Source organism: Amphiprion ocellaris, chromosome 16 (assembly GCF_022539595.1).
Source record: "Amphiprion ocellaris isolate individual 3 ecotype Okinawa chromosome 16, ASM2253959v1, whole genome shotgun sequence".
NCBI classification, from domain to species: Eukaryota; Metazoa; Chordata; class Actinopteri; family Pomacentridae; genus Amphiprion; species Amphiprion ocellaris.
Window position 1 is genome coordinate 30,297,685 of NC_072781.1, and position 23,008 is coordinate 30,320,692.

The 23,008-nt window shown below is 42.1% G+C and overlaps 1 protein-coding gene across 2 annotated transcripts in view; it reads right to left on the bottom strand.

Moving 5' to 3' along the window:
* Positions 1-595: 595 nt before the first annotated feature.
* Positions 596-23,008, bottom strand: part of atrnl1a (attractin-like 1a) — a 395,368-nt gene continuing 372,955 nt past the window's right edge. For both annotated transcript variants that reach the window (XM_055018323.1, XM_055018322.1), the window contains one exon: positions 596-2,082. In XM_055018323.1, coding sequence (XP_054874298.1) covers positions 1,961-2,082 — 122 coding nt within the window. In that variant the 3' untranslated portion in view covers positions 596-1,960. The remainder of the gene's footprint in view (positions 2,083-23,008) is intronic.

The window sequence follows — 23,008 nt, forward strand, 5'->3', positions numbered from 1 at the left end:
TTACAAGAGACATCAATGAAGAAAATAATACCAAAAAGGAGGTTTAAATTTCATTTAAACTGTATTATTTGAGATTCAATTTGGCCATCAGAGGGGGTGGGACAAGAGAAAAATGGCATCTTAGGGGGAACTCCCGACTTAGTTGTTTTTTTTTTTTTTTTTTTTTTTTAAAGTTTCAAACACCTTTTTTTTTTAAGGTTTAGTCTCAGGACAAGTAAATTTACACAACAACTGCATGTTTTAGTATTTTGTACATGGATTATTTTAAATTTGATGAGTGGGATGTGAAATGTCCTCCAATTCTGGAATGATCCATAAACTGAACTGAAAATGCAGCAAGCATTGACAGTTATTATTAGCTGTAAGACACTTGTGACTATTTGAAATTTGACCAATTTGAATGCAAATTATGTAGCAACATTAATTCGTTGTGTGCTCAATGCTTGTTTCATTCTGTTTCTTCGTCAGGATGCTGAATAAGTCTTTATGCAGTTCAGCGTTGGAGGGTCGAGTCCAAAATATCTGCTGATCTCTTCATCAGACTGATTGATTCAGTCCCACGACACCGAAGGTAAGAACCAAACAGCACACCAGATCCAGTTACCATATGAAGAGGCATCAAAACGTTTTAATTGTAAATGTACAGATTTTTATGCTCATACGGACAAACAGTGTGGTGAGCTGCCCTTTGTTAATCCAGCTGATAAAAGTGACTTCACAACATTAAACACAATCGGTAACGAGTAAAACGCACAAAACTTGCTATGATATGCATAAAATATAGAATTAGAAATGAGGGCACAGGCAAAGAAAAAAGGAAAGGGGGGAATACTGCACAGTCCTGATCTATAAAATCAATTATTTAGTCTTCTTCCATTAAAAAATCCTTAGTGCATTTGCAAAATTTGCGAAATTATTGTTTAATTGCATCTTGCATAATTAATAAATATCGAGATATGTTACAGTAAAATAAACAGGCATGAGATAAAAAAAAGATGGATACCATAGCTTCACAGTAATAAATGAAATCTATGGGAATACCATCAGTAGTAAATGTTTGATGATACCGACCTCGAGGTTACATCGCAGCCCAGAATAAACATGATGTTTGGATGATCAGTTGCATATTATAATCCCGCGGAGGGTCCTAATGTAGTGGTAAAGCGTTTCACTGGTAGTGCATATACAGATGTGAATAAGGCCCACAGCTACAGAGAAATGGACCCGACCATCAGAGGACCTGAGCAGATATCAAAATCTAGAACTTCAAACGTCGGTGCAGGAAAAAAAAAAACTAAATCACATGTAGTTCATAAAAGACACATTTTCAGCAGTTACATCCAATGATCTTCGTAGCAAAATGAAGTTCTTGAACGTCGCAGTAGACTTTCAAACTCCTCGGATGGAACTTTATCCTCGAGCAAATCCTCCAGACGGACTCATTACGAGGGTCTGCATTGATCTCAGCTACGTCCACGTTGTTTTCTTTCGTCCAGCGTTTCTCGGAGTGCAAATCAGGAGGACTTCAGTTCAGCTCCACATCTTTTCACTGGAGCTCCAAGCTGTTTAGTTTGGTTTATTTGGTGGAAAAACAACTGTTTTCTTGTTTGTTTTTTTTTCGCTGTCAATATGGCAGACGGCGTGACAGACAGACGAGTGGAGCCCCGGAGACTCGGAGCCACATGGCGTGAAAATGGGAAAAGTCTGCCAGCTTCTCCAAGCAAATGTCTGACCAGAGAAACACATTCTTGTTGTCAGTCTGCAAACAGCTTTCCAATTTTTAAAATTTTTTTATTTTCCTGGCTCGTCAGGATAGACATATGTAAGAAGAAGTCAGATCCAGGGAAGAAAAGGGACCACGAGTGCCACTTTCTCCACTCGAGGATCGTCCAAACCCAGTTTTTGCAGGCTTTTCCCAGTGTTTAAAGTCAACGGGAACATCTTCGGTGGATCCTCCAGCTCATACACAGGTCCCTTGATGGTGCACGGTGTGTTTGCGGTGCTTCAGACCGAGGCCTCGTTCTTTAAAGTCCATCACCCGCTGCTGCGACGTGTCCACCAGAGCGCTGGCTATAGCGATACCTGGAATCCACAGAGGACAGAGTTAACAGGGAAACAGAGTGTGGATGTAGTTTAAACAAAACCAACCAATTCTTAATAGACTACCTGTGTTAGTTTGTGTTTTATCTTGTCTGACATGTTTGATTTCTGATAGTTAATTGGATTTGATTGGAGAAAGATCTCAGTTTTCTTGGTAGAATCAGGGTTCCGCCTTAATTCACTCAATGTGCCACATCTGACCATCAGTATTCTGACAGATTTTAAGTGTGGATCATGTGTAAAACCTGGGGTAACAGTTTTTGAGTTACAGGAACAAAAATCTGCCTCTTTGTGTGAAAAACCAAGGTTTTATGGTTGGTGAATTTATGGAATAGACAGAAATATCGAAATTTTTTGACAAAGTTTACACCATTGTATAACTGGTTTGCATTGTTCTATCACAGCTGGGTTGCACCACTTAACACCATATATACATATCAAGAAGAATGCAAAAGTTCAGTAATGTAGCTATATTATTGCTCAAGCTTTTCCTCTTCAAACATTGATCCACAGATTAGTGCAAAGAAAATGACACAAAAATTGACATGAGCCCACCTTCTTTTAGAATTTTAAAGTCAAAAAGTAACATTACCTATGAGCCAAGATTTCACACGTTTTACTTAATAACATACATATGCAGGGATAAAATAAATCAGACAAATATGAGGTGGTCAGGTGTAAACATTTTTAAAAAATCGATGATTTGAGGTTGAACGATCCAAATGTGAACAGTATAATGTGCTTTGGAGTAGTATTTGTGCAAAAAAAAAAAAAAAAAACAGGTATGAAAAAATTTAGCTCTGCAAAAAGGTTTTGTTCGGTCATTACAGTGAGCAAATATCAGTTTGAATGCAAAATCTTCTGCAGCATCTGTGGAATCTGACACTGCATTAAAAGTTCTCTGTTCGTTCACTGGATTTGAGTTTATGAATAAGAACCTCCTCATATTCAGTAACGCTATGTGGCTTGTCATTGCAGGTTCTTGGGTTTATGAAGTAAACTTGTGAGAAGAAGCAGCACCACAGTGGCTGAGACAAACTGCGAACATACAGGCAGTGACAGACGTCCATAAAAAGGTAAACTAATGTAAATGTAACTCTGTAATGTAACAGGTGATGTGGATGTAACGCTGCTGTCAGAAGGAATGAGTCAGCAATGATGTTGCTCCATCTAAAGCTTCCTGTAGATGTTCACTAAAAGTTGTTTTATAACTTCATTTATGTTTTCCAACCATCTGTTCTCAAGCCAAACTCAGACAGTAAACAAGCAGCTGAATCATCATCTGAAAGATGCAGTTAAAAGAAGAGTTTCGTGTTGCTGTTAACTGAAACTAAATATCAGGTCCCAGAATTAAGACTTTTCTGGCATTTAGGACTAGGAATTGCTTTTTTATAGAGGTGTTCATACCATTTGTGCAATTTGAAGTGCAAATAATTGCAGATTTATTAAATAAATAGTTTGAAGCTGAAATGGTTCTTAGCTAAAATATCTAATAGTTGTGGATAAAAGTTATTAAAGATGGAGAAACACAAGAGACTTAACATATAAGTTAAAAAGTTAGATAATCACTGTTATAATTCATAATGCATTTGAAAAAATCTAAAATATAGCTATAAATCTCCATTTTGCATGTATGCACTCAGTCAGACCACCCCTGAATGTAAGAAATTACTTTACAATGTTTAATTAGAAAGATCTTAATTGGTAAAACCTCAAAACCAAATCATTATATGTTCAACTATTATTTATTTATTTACATGATAGAAACCGTAAATGCATAATCTGAAATATATAGAAGATACTCAATATGAGTAAACAATTGTTTGGTGGTAAAACTTGGAGTTCTGCAAGGCTCTATTGTGGTCCCATTTAAGTTTTGTATTATTTGTAGTTATTACTCATTTATATTGAAGTTGAATCAGTTTCTTATCATAATTGTTTAGTTTATATGAAAAATTTATTGTTTATGTATTGGGCCTTAGTTATAAGTCTGGAAAACGACTATAAAATAATGTCTCAATTATGTTTTTATCGATTGGGAACTATCAATAAATACTTTGTCATTTATTCTTGGTGTGTAAAGCACTTGGAAAAATAGTTTTTTTTAATTGCTAGTATAAAAAATATATTAATATTGATCTATTAATGAAGGCTAAAGGAAAAAAATGACCAGAAGAGGGTGAATGGAGGATGTAGACTAAGTGAAAACCATCTAAAAATATCAACGTCAACGTGAAAAGACTCGGCAGATGTGTGGCAGGTGGAGATGCAGCGTCCAACCAGCCGGCAGCTCATCGCAACGTCCAGACAATGTTTTATCAACGTCTCCCCGGCCAGCGTTGCCTGGCTGCGGCTGGAGACGAGAGGGGATAACGCTGAGGTCACTGAAGCGAATCTGCCTCTTTCCTTTCTCACCGTCCAGCAGGATGTCATCGCACTCTGAAAACAACTCCGGTATCTGATGTTTGACTCTCCTTCCACAGCAGAGCTCGCCGAGCATCAGATGCCTCGCAGCATTGTGTTACCTTGGCAGTTGTGCCGACGTTAATGTGGATTTAGAGTCATGGCAGCTCTTGCGAGTGCGGCTCGTCCTGTCTTTCCGTGGGCCTGACAACGCATGGTCATTACGGCGAGAGCTCAATCTGCCGGCATGCAGGAGCCAAATAAACAAAACAGGCAAACAGTGCAGGGAATCTGCTCTGCTCTTGATATGATTTGGATGCAGGATGTTTTCAGCATTTCACACTCAACTGATTCTTGGGATTTTTTTTTTTTTTTTTTGCAGTGGGCGGAAAGGGGAAAGCCGATTACACAGCCGCTCAGTGTGCCTGTTCGTGACTCTGCAAGTTTATGTGTGCAGCAGTGCATGCACCTGTGCACGTACATGTTTTTGCAAAGTTCTGATGCGACGAGACACACGGTCGAACATGTGGCGGCCAACAGTTATGTGCTCAGTTAATCCAAATAAAACAATGGTGTAGCAGCACCTGGTGTGTTGGAATAAGGTCCACTATGGCTCATTGTTTCTCACTGGCAGAGGGTTACAGGTGTGTTTGTTTTGGCTATAATATACACAGGTTTTTGCCTTTTGTTGCTCTTGATGGTTATGTGCCATCTTTTGCAGATGCTCTGAATGTTTCAGGAGTAAACACACCTCCATTAGAGTTACTGCCACTTTACCTGTATGCCACTAAGGTCCTATCCTCTGCATTTTTAAAAAAAAACAAAACAACTTTTTGAGTGATGAGTGGTAACAGTTTCTTATAAATTAATGCTGAGTGGGCATTGCGTAGACTGATTTCAGTATTCTCTAAACTTTGATGTACTTTAAGGCCAACAAACATGCTAATGAAATGAAGGATTTCAGTGAGGTCCACAAAAACTGAGGGCAGGAGGTAGAAGAACCAAACCATTTGAAAGTGTTAATTACTGCTCAGGGGAATTTTGATTTTTCTTAAAATGTTTGTGAAAGTAATCCACAGATTTTTCGACGGCTGACTGAAGGACGTGTTTTGTCGGGCTCCCGATCCCACATTATTATTAGTCGCAGCGAGACAAACTCCTTGTCCTGCCGTGACAGACTTTTGACAGATTTTTATTTTTGTACAAAGCTACACCTTCTGATGAAAAGACTTTGAGCGTAAACCACCTTGTAAAGAACTTTCAGACTTCGCCGGTCAGAGGCTAACCGCAGCTAACTGCTAACGGACAGTGCTATCAGCAGCGGCTAACTAGCTGCGGTGGCTCAACACGTCGGTGTGTTACAGTGTTACAGTGTTTGGATGCAAACAGCAGCAGATAAGGGCTTTATAGCACCACAGTAACAATCCTAGTTCACTGTTTAGTTTTCGGAAGCCAGGGACATGGCGGACACAGCCAGGGACTCTTCACCGGACACCACTTCCTTGTCTGCCCCCCCCCACACCTCTGAACTAGATGCAGCCAACACAACCATCATCCGCCTGAAGGCTGACATCCGTCGTCTAACTGAGGAGCTAAAAATCAAATCAGATATACTCACCTCCTACATGAACGTCGCCTGCAAGCAGTCCCGCTACCTCGCTTCAGTCCAGTCCTCCCTCCATGACACCCTCCCGTGGGTCCCCGTCAGCCCCCGGCCCTCGTCCTGTTCAACCCCGAACCGACATCCATCCTGGTCCGAGGTCGTCATTCGTGGCAAAAGCAGCCGCAACGACCACACCGTCTCCCCGGCCCGACCAAATCTCATCAGCTTTGCGGCTCTGTCCCTACCGGCCAAGCCCCGGCCCGCCAACCCGGCGGCGAGGCTGATCGGCGGCGACGCCTCCTCTTCCTCCAACCTGCCAGCTGCCGGAGCCTCTGCGGCTCCCATCCGAACAGACGACGGACCGCCAAAGGCTCTGGACCCCCCGACGTCCAACGCTGCGGATCGGCCGGCCTCCTCATCGGGGGCGGCTACTTCCCGGTCGCCGCTGGACGCCGGCGCAAAGACCACCTCCGCGCAAACGTGCGGTGGCCCCCGGGCTCAGCCTGGCTCCACCGGCAGGGTCTCCCCTCCGCGGGCGACCGGCAGCACTCGGTCCTCCTCCGGAGAGCAACAAACCCAGCGGTCCCAAACCCGGATATCCTCCGCAACCTCCCGACGACGTCTGCTGCGGGACGCGGTTCGCCGCCACTCCGCCGGGTCCGTCGGCAAAGACTTGGACCATCATGGCAGCTGTCTACAACCCGAGTTTGTAGACTCCTCATCGCCGCGTTTCCATCGCTCCACCATCACCTCCACCCTTACCGACACCGAGCCACAGGGACAGCTGGCACCCGCGGCGGCTCCTCTGCACACCAGCCCCGACGCAACCTCAGCCGGAAGCCCTCCACGCCACCTCTCCCGTAAGTTCACAACCTCCCGTCCACCACTTGCCCCACTCTTCGCCCCCTCTACGCTCATCATTGGCGACAGTATCATGAGAGGCATCAGGTTCTTTAACGCTATCACACTGTCATTCCCCGGTGCTACAGCTGCAGACATCGCTGTTAAAATTCCTTCCGTTCTCCGCTCACTCCCCTCCTCTGTACACCGCATTATCCTTCACGTCGGCTGCAACGACACAGCGCGCCCGCAGTCTGAGCAGACAAAACGTGATTTTCAAAATCTGACGGACTTACTGAAAGACTGCGGAAAGTCTATTTTTATTAGCGGGCCCCTACCAACGGTAAACAACAACTCTGAGCGCTTCAGCAGACTGCTCAGCCTGAACACCTGGATTAGCTCGTTCTGCCGTGCCAGCAGAATTAACTTTATTGACAATTTTAACTGTTTCTGGAACAGGCCAGAATATTTTAACAGTGATGGCATCCATCCAAACAGGTCCGGCAGATCACTTTTAATCTCAAATATCCAATACACCGTCCACACTTCAGACTGACTAGTGCCAGTGTTTACATCCATCTCTTCTTCACGCTCCACTGAACCGCCTCCCAGCTACAGCGCCCCCCTCTGTCCCCACCTGGAACTCCCCCCATCTTCCCCTCCAGCACACCCACTGCCTCCCCCCTCTGGCTCCCCTTGCCCGTCACCCCCGCAGTACCAGAATTCAACAAGCTGCCAAATCCCCACCATCATCAGCTTCAGACAACCTCGGCAGCCCTCCCTCAGAAACTGCCATTTTGCTAACCTTCGCCCACTTCCACGGACCTCACAGCCTTGTCCCCAGAAGCCCTCCCCTAATCACACATCCACACTTCACCTGAACTTTGCCCTCTTCAACACCCGCTCCGTCACCAGCAAAGGCCCCATTCTACAATTATTCATCCTGGACAATAAACTGGACTTCCTCTGTCTAACCGAAACATGGCACAAACCACTGGACTTCTACCCACTCAACCAAGCCACCCCCTCCGGATACACGTACCTCAACTCACCCCGCCCAGAAGGTCGAGGAGGCGGCATCGCAGTCATCCACAAACAGGTCTTCACAACCATCCCACTTTCCATCCCTGCCTCCCCCTCCTTTGAACACCTTGTTTTTAAATCACCCGGTCCCACCCCAATGGTCACTGCTATCATTTACCGCCCACCTAAACCAAACCCCTCATTTCTCCCTGACTTTTCCCACTTTGCCACCCAGCTATTAGCTACATCTCCGTCAGTCCTCATCCTTGGTGACTTCAACTTTCACATGGACAACCTTCACAGTAAATCTGCCTCTGACTTCCTAGATCTCCTACAATCACTCAACCTCACCCAGCATGTCAATTTCCCCACCCACAACCATGGACACATCCTCGATCTGGTTTGCTCCTCTGGTCTTACAGTCCTAAATATCTCCAGCTGTCATCTCTCCATCTCTGACCACCTAGCAATAACTATGGACATCAGCCTCCCCACCCCCCTGCCCAAGGAAAAACGGACAATCTTTTTTAGAAACACCAGATCACTCTCCCCCTCTGTATTCTCCGCCTCACTGACCACTGCATTGTCCGTCTCCCCTCCCCCGTCAATCAATAACCCCACTGACCTCATCAACCACTACAATCATACTCTCTCTTCCTGTCTTGATCAGCTTGCTCCCCTCAAATCCAAATTAGTTACTTTCTCCCACTCTGCTCCATGGTACACCCCTGAACTCCACCTCATGAAAGCCCATAAACGACAGCTAGAACGTCTTGTCAAGAAAACAAACCTGACGGTTCACCGCCAAGCCTACTCTGACTTCCTCCAACAATACAAAGACGCCCTGAAATCTGCACGGTCCACTTTCTACTCTGACCTGATCAATACCAGCTCCAACAACCCCAAATCCCTCTTCTCAACTGTCAATAAACTCCTTGCCCCCCCGGACACCGTCTCAAACTCGTTCACCACTGACAAATGCAACCTGTTCCTCTCTTTTTTTCATAACAAAATCATCTCCATCCATAGCAGCCTTGTCACCTCTCCCACTTCACTTGATCCCCCCTCTCCTCCACCAAACCCTCTGAACTTTCCCCCCCTGGCCCACTTCTCGCCCGTTTCCCCCCTGGACCTGCCCAAATTCATCACTGGAACTAAAAACTCCACATCCTGCCTGGACCCCATCCCCACTGCCCTCCTCAAAAACTGCCTCCCTGTTATCGCCCCCCTCATCTCTAACATCATCAACACTTCCCTCAGTACTGGCTGTGTCCCCTCACCCCTCAAGCTCGCCTCTGTCTCCCCCATCCTCAAAAAACCTGGTTTGGATCCAACCTCCCCTCACAACTTCCGGCCCATCTCCAATCTCCCCTTCATATCCAAAACATTAGAACGTGTCGTCGCTGCCCAGTTGAAAACTCACCTCACCTCCAACAACCTGTATGAAACCTTTCAATCCGGATTCCGCTCTCATCACAGCACTGAAACTGCTCTCCTCAAGGTCACCAATGATCTCCTCCTCTCCTCAGACTCTGGACAAGTCACCATCCTCATTCTTCTCGACCTCTCTGCAGCATTTGACACAATCAATCACTCCATCCTCCTGTCCCGCCTTCAATCCTCCATTAACATCACCGGCACCGCCCTCACCTGGTTCACATCATATCTCACTAATCGACAACAATTCATCAAGGTCAACAACTGCACATCACCCACCGCCCCCCTGTCCCATGGTGTCCCTCAAGGATCAGTACTTGGCCCCCTCCTCTTTATCCTGTACCTCCTCCCCCTCGGCAACATCATCCGCCGCCACAACCTACACTTCCATTGCTACGCCGACGATATCCAACTCTACATCTCCACCAACACCACCGCCACCACCACCCTCCCCTCTCTCTCCAGCTGCCTGGCCGACATTAAATCCTGGATGAGGAAAAATTTTCTCCTGCTAAACTGTGACAAGACTGATCTCATCCTTATTGGACCTAAATCACTCACACCATTTCCCCACCCCCCCATTACCATTGATAACACCACCCTATCTCCTTCTGCTCACATCCGCAACCTCGGTGTGATATTTGACAGCAACCTCACTTTTGAACCCCACATTAATCAGATCACCAAAACTGCCTATTTCCATCTCCGCAACGTCGCCCGTCTCCGCCCCTTCCTCTCCTTCTCAGCCGCTGAAACCCTCATTCATGCCTTCGTCACTTCCCGCCTTGACTACTGCAATAGCGTTCTCTTCGGCTCCACCTCCAAAGTTCTCAATAAACTTCAACTCATTCAAAACTCTGCTGCCCGACTCCTCACCCGAACCTGTTCTCACGACCATATCACACCCGTCCTGCGGAACCTCCATTGGCTCCCCATTTCACACCGCATCCAGTACAAACTGCTTCTCCTCACCTTCAAGTCCATCCATAATCTAGCCCCCTCTTACCTTACCGATTTGCTCCTCCCCTACACCCCCCCCAGGAATCTCCGTTCCTCCCACACAAACCTCCTTTCCATCCCGCACAGGACCAGCCGGCGACATTGGGGGGACAGAGCCTTCGCCATTGCCGCCCCCACACTCTGGAACTCGCTCCCCCATGCCCTCCGTGACTGCACCAACCTCACCACATTTAAATCCCTTTTAAAGACTCACCTTTTTAGATCTGCTTTCCTTAAGTGATTCTGTATTTTATCTTGAACTTGTTTACTATCTACTGATTTTAATTATCTGTTTTGTTCTATCTTATTGTATTTTATGTACAGCGTCTTTGAGCTTTTGGAAAAGCGCTTTATAAATAAAATTTATTATTATTATTATTATTTTTGCAGACGTGTTACAACCAGTGGTTCATCAGCTAACAAAGCAGCACATCCACCTCCACATCCACTGTGGGAACTGGACATAAACAGCTAGCGTGTACACAATGTACTGACTTCATTCATAGAGCTGTATTGTTGTGATCTACTTTCATGGTTAGATGACTCGGTAGCTTGTCTTAGCCACATTGCTAAGTTGATGTTACTTACGTTTCACACAGATGCAGAATCTTGCATGCAAAGTAATGTTTTCTTTTCTCACTCGGCGCCATAGTCTTACTCTGGTCAGATGATTTAAATTCAGTGAGAAAACTTTCTGCTTCTGTTTCTGACCTGACATGTGGTTCCAGAACATTTGGAGGGAGAACAAAGAGACACACTTTCTCTTTAATGTAGATTATTATTTTTGGATTGTATATGCTGATTAGCGGGGGCTGCACAGTGGGAGCACCTTAACGTCCACTTTGATTAACTAGATTGAGTTAGATTATAGTGTATATGTTGTGTTTTTTGCGTCATTCGCTTTTAAATGCTTTTCAAAATACATATCGGTCTTTTAATGCTCTACTCTTCAGAACTCCAAAATCTTTCAACTTTGTGAGTTTTTTATGTTGCAATTTTTGGTTGTAGTTAATAAGTTGCTAATCAGTATTCTAAACTGATAGTTTCAGTATCTTTTATGAGACTGCTTTAAGGATTTATTCACTTGGTCTTGCTACCCTCCTTCAGTTCAAGGTCATGCCACTGTTTGTAATTGAGTAATTGAGCTGATTTGTGGAGAGGAATGTAATAAAACCTGTGTGTAACAGGTTTGTTTTTAATCGCATCTTTTCCTTGACTTGTAGGTGTACTACAAGTCAAGGAAAAGATGCGATTGAAAACATAAAAGTCTAATTCGTAGCATTACACAAGTCACATGAAATAATTCAAACTACAAGGAAACTTGTGGTTGCATCCCACAGTCATGAAAGGTGTTATATACAGGAAGTAGATCAATTTAAAAATGATTTTTCTGATATTTTCTAACTTAATCAGCTCTGATTGTAACCCGAGGCAGACTTGAGGCCAAGACAAACACAAAATGAACATCACATCACTAAAATCACTTCCGCAGAACCTGAAACTAATAATCTGTCTGAAAGTGACATTCAGCCATTATCATTTACACACACACACACACACACACACACACACACACACACACACACACACACACACACACACACACACACACACACACACACACACACACACACACACACACGTCAGACACCAGTTCTCACCCTATAAACCTCCTCGAATGAAAAAGCACAAAGACCGGGGAAAGTTAAAGTAAATAAAGATAATTAATTTTTCTAACGCGACATGCGAATATTCCTCCGTCAAAATAGCTTTCACCTTTGACAAATTACCCTCATAATTGCGTAGATTTTTTTCCAGGTGAACACACACATCTCCATTTGCAAAATTAAATTGGTCAAAAGTAATCAAATTATGCTGCAGGTGAGTGCGGGCGCTCATTTGCTGCCGTGGCGACCGGGCGCGTTAATGTGATTGTTTTGTCAGGTGAGTTGACGCATCATTAACCCACCCCTCGACACACACACACACACACACACACACACACACACACACACACACACACACACACACACACACACACACACACACACACACACACACACACACACACACACACACACAACCTCCTTATAGAGTAATGGGGTCATTAGCAGGAGACAAAACTCCCCAGGAACACATATCGGCGCGCAAAACTGGGACTGCAGCTGGAAAACATCTGCGCCAGGAGGAGCCTAACCTGGCGACAGACCTCACAGCCAAAGTCCTCGTATACAGGCCGACATCAAAGCCCGACTTCTGAGTTTGCCCTGAATGAAGGCATGGGGGGGATGGCCGCCCGCTCAGGATAACAGCAAACAGGAAAAAAAAGAGCAGAGCAGCAGCGTCTGTTCCGTGAAGCGAAAGGCAAATCAAAGTCAGTCAAACAGCAGCACATTGATATTCAAATATTAATGCATCTGTGAGGCGCCGATTTCAGGTTCTGAAAAAGACCAGCAAACATGACACACGACTAAAACTGCTTTGATGTGCACATGTAAAATTCAGGTTTGATCCCGGCTAACTAGGATGCCTTTCATTAACAGCCTTTTCTTTACGCTTGTTGGACGAAAAAGTGTCTCCACATTACCTGAATTCAAATTTATAGCTATTTCTCAACCTCTAAAGTCAAGGCTTTGTGGATGTAGGTGATTTGTGTCGACATGATTGACTCATCCGGGTCCTGACCTTGTCTTGACTTTCTTTTGCTGTGTTTGATCCAATTTATAAAGTCGGCAAGACCTTGAGTTGTCTCGCTAGATCCGTATTCATGTTTAATATTCAACTGTCGATCATTTTAATGGCAGCAACAAAACAAAAAGGAAAAACAGCGCGGTAAGGACGCTCCATCCTCAAACACACGAGTTTCCTGTGTGTAAATGCCACCGAGTATCTGAGTAAAAGCAGACAGATGAAGGAGTGCTGGGTGACGGGAGAGTCCTTCCCAGTGGGGAGGATGGTTTCAAACACAGAGGATCAAAGTATCGAAGATCCATTCCGGGTCAATGGAGCTGAGTTTCCCATCCTCGGCCTCGTCTTCCTGTCAAGCAGCTCTCCAGTCGGAAGCCCAGAGGGAGGAGGAGGAGGTCAGGAAGGAAAAGGACAATCTGGCTGCAGTGATGCTTTCAGGCTGGCAAGTCACAGTCTGCTTCTACTCATAAAAACTGCATGCTGGGAAACGCACCTGTATGCCAACAAGCTGGCAGTTAAATGAGGTCGATACAGATTTAATCTTTGTGTACAGAGTAAGGTTCAGGATGTCTTTAGTCGGGCTTGAAAAATCATTTCCAACAACTCCTGCAAGGCTCTAAAACACAGAAGGATCAGTTGGGTTTTCCAATAAAATAACTGTGTTTAAATTTGCCAAATATGCTGCAGTTAGTCTGACTGACCAGTTGTGGGATGCAGGTATAATGCGACTTTATAGGATAAAACGAGCAAACTTCTTAATTTGTTGCCTTAGTGAACATCTTCCTAATGAATTTATGGTCTTCATTGCTAGTTTAAAGTCTCCTTCAATACAGCAGTTAATTTAGTACAGTTTGATCTCATTTAGAGGGAAATACACATTTTAGAGGGTAGCTACCTTATAATTGATAGGTTGATCTTGTATCAGCATGCATGGTGTCCTTGACTTCTCAGTCAGATTCACCATTCGTCGTGATTTTAGATGATGAACTATCATCCCCAAACCAGTGGTTATCTTAACAGTCACTATGTTCATCTCTTTATATACAGTCCATGATGTGACGGAACAGATGTGCTTCTATTTTCAACAATCCAGCAACACAGTGTCTTTAACAGATTCCATTTTACTGATGCTGTGAGCCAATAAACACAAACCAAAGCATGTTTTTATTCAGTATGTGTTTATATTTGGGGTTGTATTTGCACTACTAGGGTTGTGTTTTGGGCTCCAAGTGTTTCCAGGTGACCTACAGCTGGATATTCTGCCCATTTACCTGCTCTGTAGACACTGATAGAAGACCAGAGCTGCTGCTACGCTAACATGTTGCTCATACAATGTACAGATGGATGACAAACTAAAGGAAAAAGCAGAACCTTTGACTCTTACAGTGAGGAGATCTGGTGACTTTGTTATGCTGTTGGGGGGCATTTAGCCAGTTTGGTTTGGACACCAGATCTCGACAATCTCATCATCATCAGAATATCAAATGAAGGAATATCTTTTGAAAAGTAGAGTTTTAGAAACTTGGAGAAGCACTGAAGCTGTTCTGGTAGCCCAACACCTTATAAAGACACTTTCATTTCATTTTCTACCCATTTATTGAAGCAGCTTTGGATGTTTAGCTATACTGGCACAGATATTTGCCCTCAAACTAATTAACCTTTTAAAATCTGTAGCATTCTTCAGTAAACTCCTGTCAAGGCTGATGTAAACAGATACAAGTCTTAGAAACATTCTGACCTTCACCGATCAAGTGAGCAGTTACGAAAGCAGCTTAAGATATGAATGCGTTATTTGTGCAATTAGACGAGAGCAGAGCCAAATAAGTCAACTGAGCTGTAATTAATTCATCCAGTTTTTTTTAATTAAAGTGTTATCTCTCTTTAGATATTTTTCTTTCATAGGGGTATCTTTTCTATTTTTAATGCAAATGACTAAAATCAATTTCCTGTCCATGGATGGATAGTAAAGTAGATTTTTTTTCTCTGCCTGTAGGAAGACGGCCAAAGTGAGAATGATACAGCAGGAGGCTGAAATGCTGCGTCAGGAGAGAGAATATGGAATAAGAAGGCAATAGAGGGAGTGGACTGTTCATATGAATGCATTACAGCAGTAACTGATGTTTTATAACTATAAATAGTCCCTGTTGTGGAAGTTCAGCGATGTCGAGGCAGAAACAGAGACACACTGAAGACTATCAGTAATGTTTACTGATATCAGAAGAAGTGACACCAACAGAGCAGCAGTACATGCAAGCAACGCTAAGCATCAGTTCTGAGGATTCTCTCTGATCTTTTGCTATATATTGTAGTTGGGAGAAAGTCAGATTTAGATTACAGACCAATATGGAGACAACTAGTTTGCTTAGTCATGTTAGAATAGACAATATCTAATCTCTAAAGGCCATTATGACCACAGAAAGGGGAAAGAGTAATCTTTCCTTCACAATCCCTATCATGGAGACAGGTTTGATCTAACAGCAAGTCACATTATAGATTTTTTCTCATGTCAAACAGGTGAGTTTTCACAGTCACAATTAATCAGCTGCAGGTAAATTGTTTGTTTCACCCAATTCATTCAAACATCCAACCAACATGTTCAGATCCGGTCAGATTAACAGGAAGTAGTGCATGTGTGAAAGAGGCTTTAGTTCCTGCTGCTCAGTTCATCACGCAGAGTCCTATTAGAAATATTCAGGCAGTTTCACGTCATATTTAGCAGAAATTTAGCTTAAAACCTGTCTAGCATTTTAATGGAAATGTAACCAGAGAGAATCTGACAGACAAAGAACAGGAAGATAATGATGTTGTAAAAGGGAGCAGGAGAAGCCAGAGAAAGAGGGATTACGTTGGAAACCAGCACCGGATTCATCAAAGTGTTCCCACGACGACTCACCGCCTTTGTTTCGCAATATGCAAATCTGGTTTTGTGGGTGATTGGGTGTCACTGTGGACTCTTACCACCCACTGCACTCATTTAACGGCTCCTTCAGTCACTTATCTCCAGCTCTTCGTGTCCCCTGATGCATCTCCAACTTTCTGTTTGTCTTTTCAGGAACTCAGATCTTCCTCTAATACCTCCTTTCTGCCTCACTTTCTATTTTTACTCACATCTTACAGTAGCTGTGTTACAGTACCTGTATTTTTCCACCTCTCTCTCACTCTCAGATATTCTGGGGTCTATCTCTGCTGCTGAATAGGCAGATTAGCGCAGGAAAAAGGCGGCGGTGAATACTGCTGTGCCTCCGTCTCTATTGACCCACTATCTAAGCTCTGGAGTGAAGAGAATGTAGCCCACAGTCTCTCTTTTTTTCTCCTCAACAACTCTGAACTGAGAATATGAGCATCCCGGTAAATCCATTAATACCACTGACTGAGTCGCACTTTATTCCGAATAAAAAAATGAAGCAGCTGCAGGAGGCAGAGCACAAAGTTGACATAATAAAGCCAACTGAGCTGTCGAGATGGAAGAGGAGTGCAGCCTAAAATAAGATCTCTTCCCCCATTTTCTCCCCCTATTTTCTGTTTTTTACCCGTCCTGTCAGTGCCCCTCTGCTGCTCTGTCCATCATGTCAGGCCACTGTGACTTTAAATCAGTCAAACCATCGCTCAGTGGTCAAACTGTCCTCTTCCTCTGAGAGTCACCATGTGTTAGTTGTCTGACATGATTCGTCTGACAACAGCCATCAGGCAGCCTCCGTTTACTTCTATTTCAGGACTCCTGGTTGAATTATTGCACCGAAAGTGGTTCTTTTATTAAAGAATTGATTTGGCTTTAAGCAGAGCGATCTATGTGTTTCCGTCTCGCCAGATCAGAGCGAAACCAAAAGCCACACAAGAGCTTAGAGGCCTCCTCTGCTGCTGCTGGTTGTAATCTCATCACACACAGACCGGCCTGTGGAGACGCACCGGGAGAGAGTTTCACATTTACAAGTCAACTAATGCAGAACGCTGCAAAAAAACAGCAGCCACGAATCAAAGTAAAGGTCCTGAGTTGCAGGATTATTGAAGTTCTTAGACCAGTGCGTTTCCAAAGTGCAAGCTGGACCTCGCAAGACACCAAGATGGTTTCCAGAAAACAAATACAATCGATTATAAATAGCACATGTTTTGGACATATTTTTGACAAAATAGGGGTGAAATGCTGCTTAGTACAAACAGACATCACCTGTGAGTTTTCTGCTACATACTGTACATTTCCTCAATACTACAGTTTATATATGAAGATTACTTTTATGTATTCTATTTATTTACGTTAAATCAGTAAAAAAGAATAATAATATGGCTGGTAGGCTTTTGTGTTGTTTTTTTGGCTGTTGTTATGCACTGACTTAAAAAAAACGAAGAACAAATTCATATTTTGGACTCAAAATATGAATCATAATTCAAAATGTCCAACTTCCTGTTGGGTTTTGGGTATTTTTTACAAAAGGCTTTTTTGTGCATCCTGACAAGTTACATATGCACAGTTTTGGTAGGTCAAACGTGATTCAGGGGCTGAATTTTCATAATATTGCAGAGGGTGCTATTGAGCCATTCCCCTAAAATATTACATTTTTCGCCAGTGTGTGCAAATTTTCACGCGTTTCTGAGTATTTTTTAGACATCAAAAATGTGTTAATTTGTCTGAAAAAAAGTAGAAAAATAAAAAAAATCTGTTTTTTGGAATAATTAGTAATAAAAAAATACAAAAAAGTCTGTGATTTTACTTGTGTAATGTATAATAACCCTAAAAATCAGTACATGTGAGTAACCATAAAATTTTCATATTAAGAAAATAAAGAAAAATTTTATATTTTCTTTCGGCACAAAAACACTGTTAAAATAAATTCACAAATATATTTTTCAATTTCAATTTCCTTTTTGTTCAATAAATGAAATGGGAAAATTCAAGAGTCTTACTTTAGGTATATTTCTAGATGCATTTAGTGACAATTAACAGAAAAAGAGGTTCTGCAATTTTACATAGATTTGTTGGATGACAGCTATCTTCTATTTAAAATAAAAATTTAAGTGAATGTGTTTTCATTGATGTAAAAATATCTATATGTATTTCAAATCTCTCAAAATATGGATTATCATTCTATCTATACATTAAACGGTCTTCAGGCATTGTTTTTCTACATATAAATATCCTTCATTGAAAATTTAAAAGCCAAAAAAATACTCAAATTTGTGTAAATTAAAGGCTAGAAAGTGTATTTCAGTTATTTAAAATTACTGTATTTTCATGAGCTGGTTATTTTCCACCATTCTGCAATCTTTTCCAGGTGCAAGAGATATTGAAATATTGCAGATTTTTTTGTTTTTTTGGAATAATGCATGTTTGGATAGACCTATTACTGCACATGCACGGTTTGTTTGTTTGTTTGTTTGCTCCAATCACCAGCATTCTTCGTATGCTGGCTGAAAAGTTTGGGTAACCGCTGCCTTAGATGTTCATTTATATTAGAATTCAGGTTCTGGATATGTTAGAAACAGACTGCCTAGAGAAGAATGGAGCTGTAGCGATGGAGCAACATTTCCATGTGCGACAAACAGAACATCAAATGATCAAAGCACCGTACCTGCTTCCTTTCAACATGAAGGAAACATGTCTGCTTGTATCTGCAGCTTCATTTTGTAGTCACCATCCAAAGCTCATAAACACACACGAGGGTTGAAACTCAGATCGACTGGAAAATGGAGAGCTCTGCCTTCAGGCTTCCACTTTCTGCTCAACCCCCGCATTACTGCTAATGCTTGAACAATCTGCCAGTCGATCCTGCTCTCCATCCAACCTGCACCGCTGAAAAAGGGCTATAAACCACATCAGATATATTAAAACACCATATAAAATACCATCTACCAGCTTCTATTTCCCTACCAGCTGTTGGTCTGAAGGACCGAAACAATAAATAAACAGGTTTCCTTTGACACGAGGTCAAAACTTGTCTTGTTATCTGTGCTGCATGCAAACAGATGCACTGCAGGTATAGTACACTGATTTTTATAACATTTTAACTCTAATTTTTCAAAATTCACTAGACATGTTCAGATTTTAAAGACTCCTTGTTTTCTTTTAGTAACATCACTGAAAACATCTAAAAACGAACATGTTAGTCATTTAAAAAACTGCTGAATCTAGTTTGTACAAGCATTTTGTGGTAACTTTATGACAATTTCTGTGCTAAAAAGATTTTATCATTTGAAATTAGCCATTCCTTTCCTATTTTTAATACAAATTCTGATACATTTACTGTATTTCCTGTTCAGCCTATGTCATAATCTGTCCATCATGTCTTTTATTTAAAGGTGGCTACTATTATAGTTTATTTAGAAAATAAATCTATTCACTGTATTGAAGGTACATGCAGAACTGTTCTTTTACATGCATTCTGTGATAAATTCACCACCATTTTAACTCACTAAAGTGAAATGACAGCATTTTTTCCCTCTATTTGTAATACAATTTCTGATAGATTTATTTTTCAGTACAGCTTCATTTAAAACTGGTTACTTAGGCGGTGCATTTGTGTTTTTTAAAGCTTGTTTTTCATTAAACTAAAATTTATAAATAAGAAAAACTGCATTTTAGGTACAAATAGTAAGTCTTCTTTACTAGTTTTGTGTCATTTTTTCTGGCATCATTGCTGCTTATTTGATCAGGTTTTTTTTTTACAGTGTAGTTGAAATATTTTAATCCAGTGAAAAACTAAACGTGTTTTCTGCTGGACCTTGAATGCTGAAAACTGAGACAATAAAGCTGCACATCAGCCTGACATGACAAGTCTCAGCGCTGCAGCGACTCACATAAAGAAAAGCACATGTGAAGGGAACATGTACAAGTTTCTAGACGCTCCACGAACAGTGCTGGACTAAGAGAAGAAAGAAAAGTGTTGATGCATTGGCAGCTGAGAAGAAGCCGCAGCATGTTTTTTATTTTATTTTTTTCTGTGCTCTTCTGCAACATTCCCTCTTACATGTAAAGGGTCAGTTAATGGTAACACCTCGGGGGAGCCGAGCGAAGCAGAAGAAAACAAAGCGTAGAAAGAGAGGCGCTAAAATAGGCTCGCTCATCGAGGATTCCTCTTGAAGTGTCTCCCAGCGAGGGTGGGCGGAGCTAGCCTGCAGTGGCTCCACACTCCAACATGCTAACATCAATGGAGGCCTGTTGTCTGACCCCACCGGGAGCCTCTCCGGGGAGCTCGGGGTGCAGAGCATGTGATGGGTGGGCCATTTTTAGGTTGCTAAAGCTTTCATGTGGTCCTTTTTGAAGTCGAGTGTAGCGTCCCTGCGATCCGATCGCTGCTAAAACACACACAGACATCGACTTCACAATGACTGTGATTTCAGCGGTTCGATGGGGAGAAAACAACAGAAAGGCCTCCAGAGAGCACATGAGCCTCTTATCTCCCCTAATTTCCTGAAAATGAGTTTGCTGCTCCAGTGATGAGCTAATGGTTAAAACAGCAGGTAGGGTGAGATGGTAAAAACCAGCAGTGAAGTAACAGTAATTCCACACCGATACATGGACACCGGATCAATTTAAATGTCCCGGTTTAATCGGGTTTGTCAACACTGTAAGGATCATTCCAGAATCGAAGGACATTTGGGCTTCAAAATTTTTGAAAAATGAAGCTTAACTTTTACAATCTTCTGCTTCATATTTATGCATTAATAGGTAAATAACTGTCAAAGCCTTGATTGGCTCAGCTTCCACATCAATGGCAGCATTTTTATTCCATGTTTTCTGTGTTGTTTGCTAACCCTACTCTAATCACAGTAACAGGGTTGCTAATCCATGCTAATGTGATCTTTTTCTCAGCAGTAGAAGCTAGATATTTAGCTGCTGTTACTGCTGACCAAGAGGACAAACTGACTGATGGAAAACAGTCCAAAGAATTAGTCTGATCCTGATAATATGAGGTAGAGTGAGACATTCAATCAAGGCTGACAATGGGATGAAAATATGAAAAATAGAAGAGAGGACATAGCTTTGCTCTACCCTTTTTTTTTTTTTAGAAAACTGTTTGATGATGTTAATTCCATGTGATTCACCGTTTTCTTCTTCTTCTACCAGCTAAAAAGGTTACGGAAACACATGTTCCTTGCATAATTATTATTTAAAATATGTTGATTAAAGAAATTTCCCACAATTACAAGAGACATCAATGAAAACAATTATACCAAAAGAGATTTCTCAGTGACCCCAGACTTTGGAAAGGTAGTGTATTCTATAGGTTCCCTGTTTTCTTTCAGTAAAATCACTTTAAAAATGTACGTTAACCATAATAAAACAGCCCAGAGCTACATTTTGAAGCCTTTTTTTGTAAAATTTACTACCATTTTTACATTAATGGTATTTTATCATGTGGCACTACCTTTTCCCCCCATTTTTAATGCAACTTCTAATATATTTGCTTTACTTTTTTGGTTCAGCTAATGTGATTATCTGTCCAGCCTTTCATTTAGAGTTGTTAACTATTTTGCTGCCTTTATGATTTTTAAGTTTATTTTTAAGAAGTTAACCAAATTAATCCGCCAAGTCCTGCTTTTATTTGGTAAAAGTTGGACCTAAAATGAAAATTTACTGTACATGGAACTTGTTTTTCTTTAATTTACATGAGTGATGAGCAGTTTCTTTTAAGTGGGGCAACACTTGAGTTGGGCATTGAGCAATATTGATTCTAGCACATAATGGTCTTGCTGCACCCCAGTGCAATTTAAACCTGGATTGTTTGTATTTATTCAGACCAATCACAGTCATCATGAGTGGAGCTAAGCTAAGTATGCATCACTGGTGTTCCCTCAACATAGTAATGAGTAGTATTGTTTTAGGAGGTGACAACGGTCAATAAAATACATATTTCACCTAGTGTTGCCTTATTGCACAATCAAAATCCTCTGTAAAACTAGAATTTTCATTTGTGGTAGGTTGCTGTGTGGAGGTGGTTGTTTCCTAGAGTGCAGTCGATTTTGAAAACAGCAACACATATATAGCTGAAATAGAGGAGAAAGCTGGCATATACCTGCATTGTCCATCCATCATCTACACACTGCTTAATCATCATTAGAGTCATGGTGGGCTGGAATCTATCCCAGCTGACTGAGGGTGAAGGCAGGGGACACCTGGACAGGTAACAGTCTATCACAGGACTACATATAGAGACAAACAATCACACTCCCATTCACACCTACGGACAATTTAGAGTTTCCAATTAACCTAAGCCTGTTGTTGGATTGTGGGAGGAAGCCAGAGAATCTGGAGAAAACCCACATGCACAGGGAGAACATGGAGACTCCATGCAGAAAGATCCTGGGAAGGCCGGGACACGAACCGGGGATCTTCTAGCTGCAAGACGAAAGTATAGCTGCATCCTGCAACTGGTAAATCACCCAGTAGGAACTGGAAATCATTGCTAGAGAAAATGACTACCTTTCTCTGTCTGCTGCCACTGCAACCCAGATAAATGGCAGAAAATACATGGAGTTTTTGTAATTTAGCACGATATTTGACAAACTTGACATACTACTCACTTATAATTTCTTGGAGATTTTGAACAATTCACTATTCCCTCATTTGTTCTGATGCACTTTTATCACCATTAGCTTCTCTACAGTTATATTTTACTTTCATAATTGCCTCTGGATGTTTCAAAGCTTTCATTTTCTGTCTTCTATGTTCTTATTCTGACACGTTCCTCCCCCTGAATTAGACGACGGCAGCTGTTGCCACGTTTTAAAGGCTCCTTCTACCTCGAGGAGAATGATTCCTCTTGCAAAGTGCTTTATTTTCCGTCTGCGCTGCTCGTTTCCTCCTTCAGGTACCTCATCACATCGAAGACTTTTGCTTCCTGCCTGGAGGGAACTGAAGCTTCTGACGCCTGCTAAAGTTACATGCAGTCCACTTCACGAAGACCAAAACCAACAACAGAC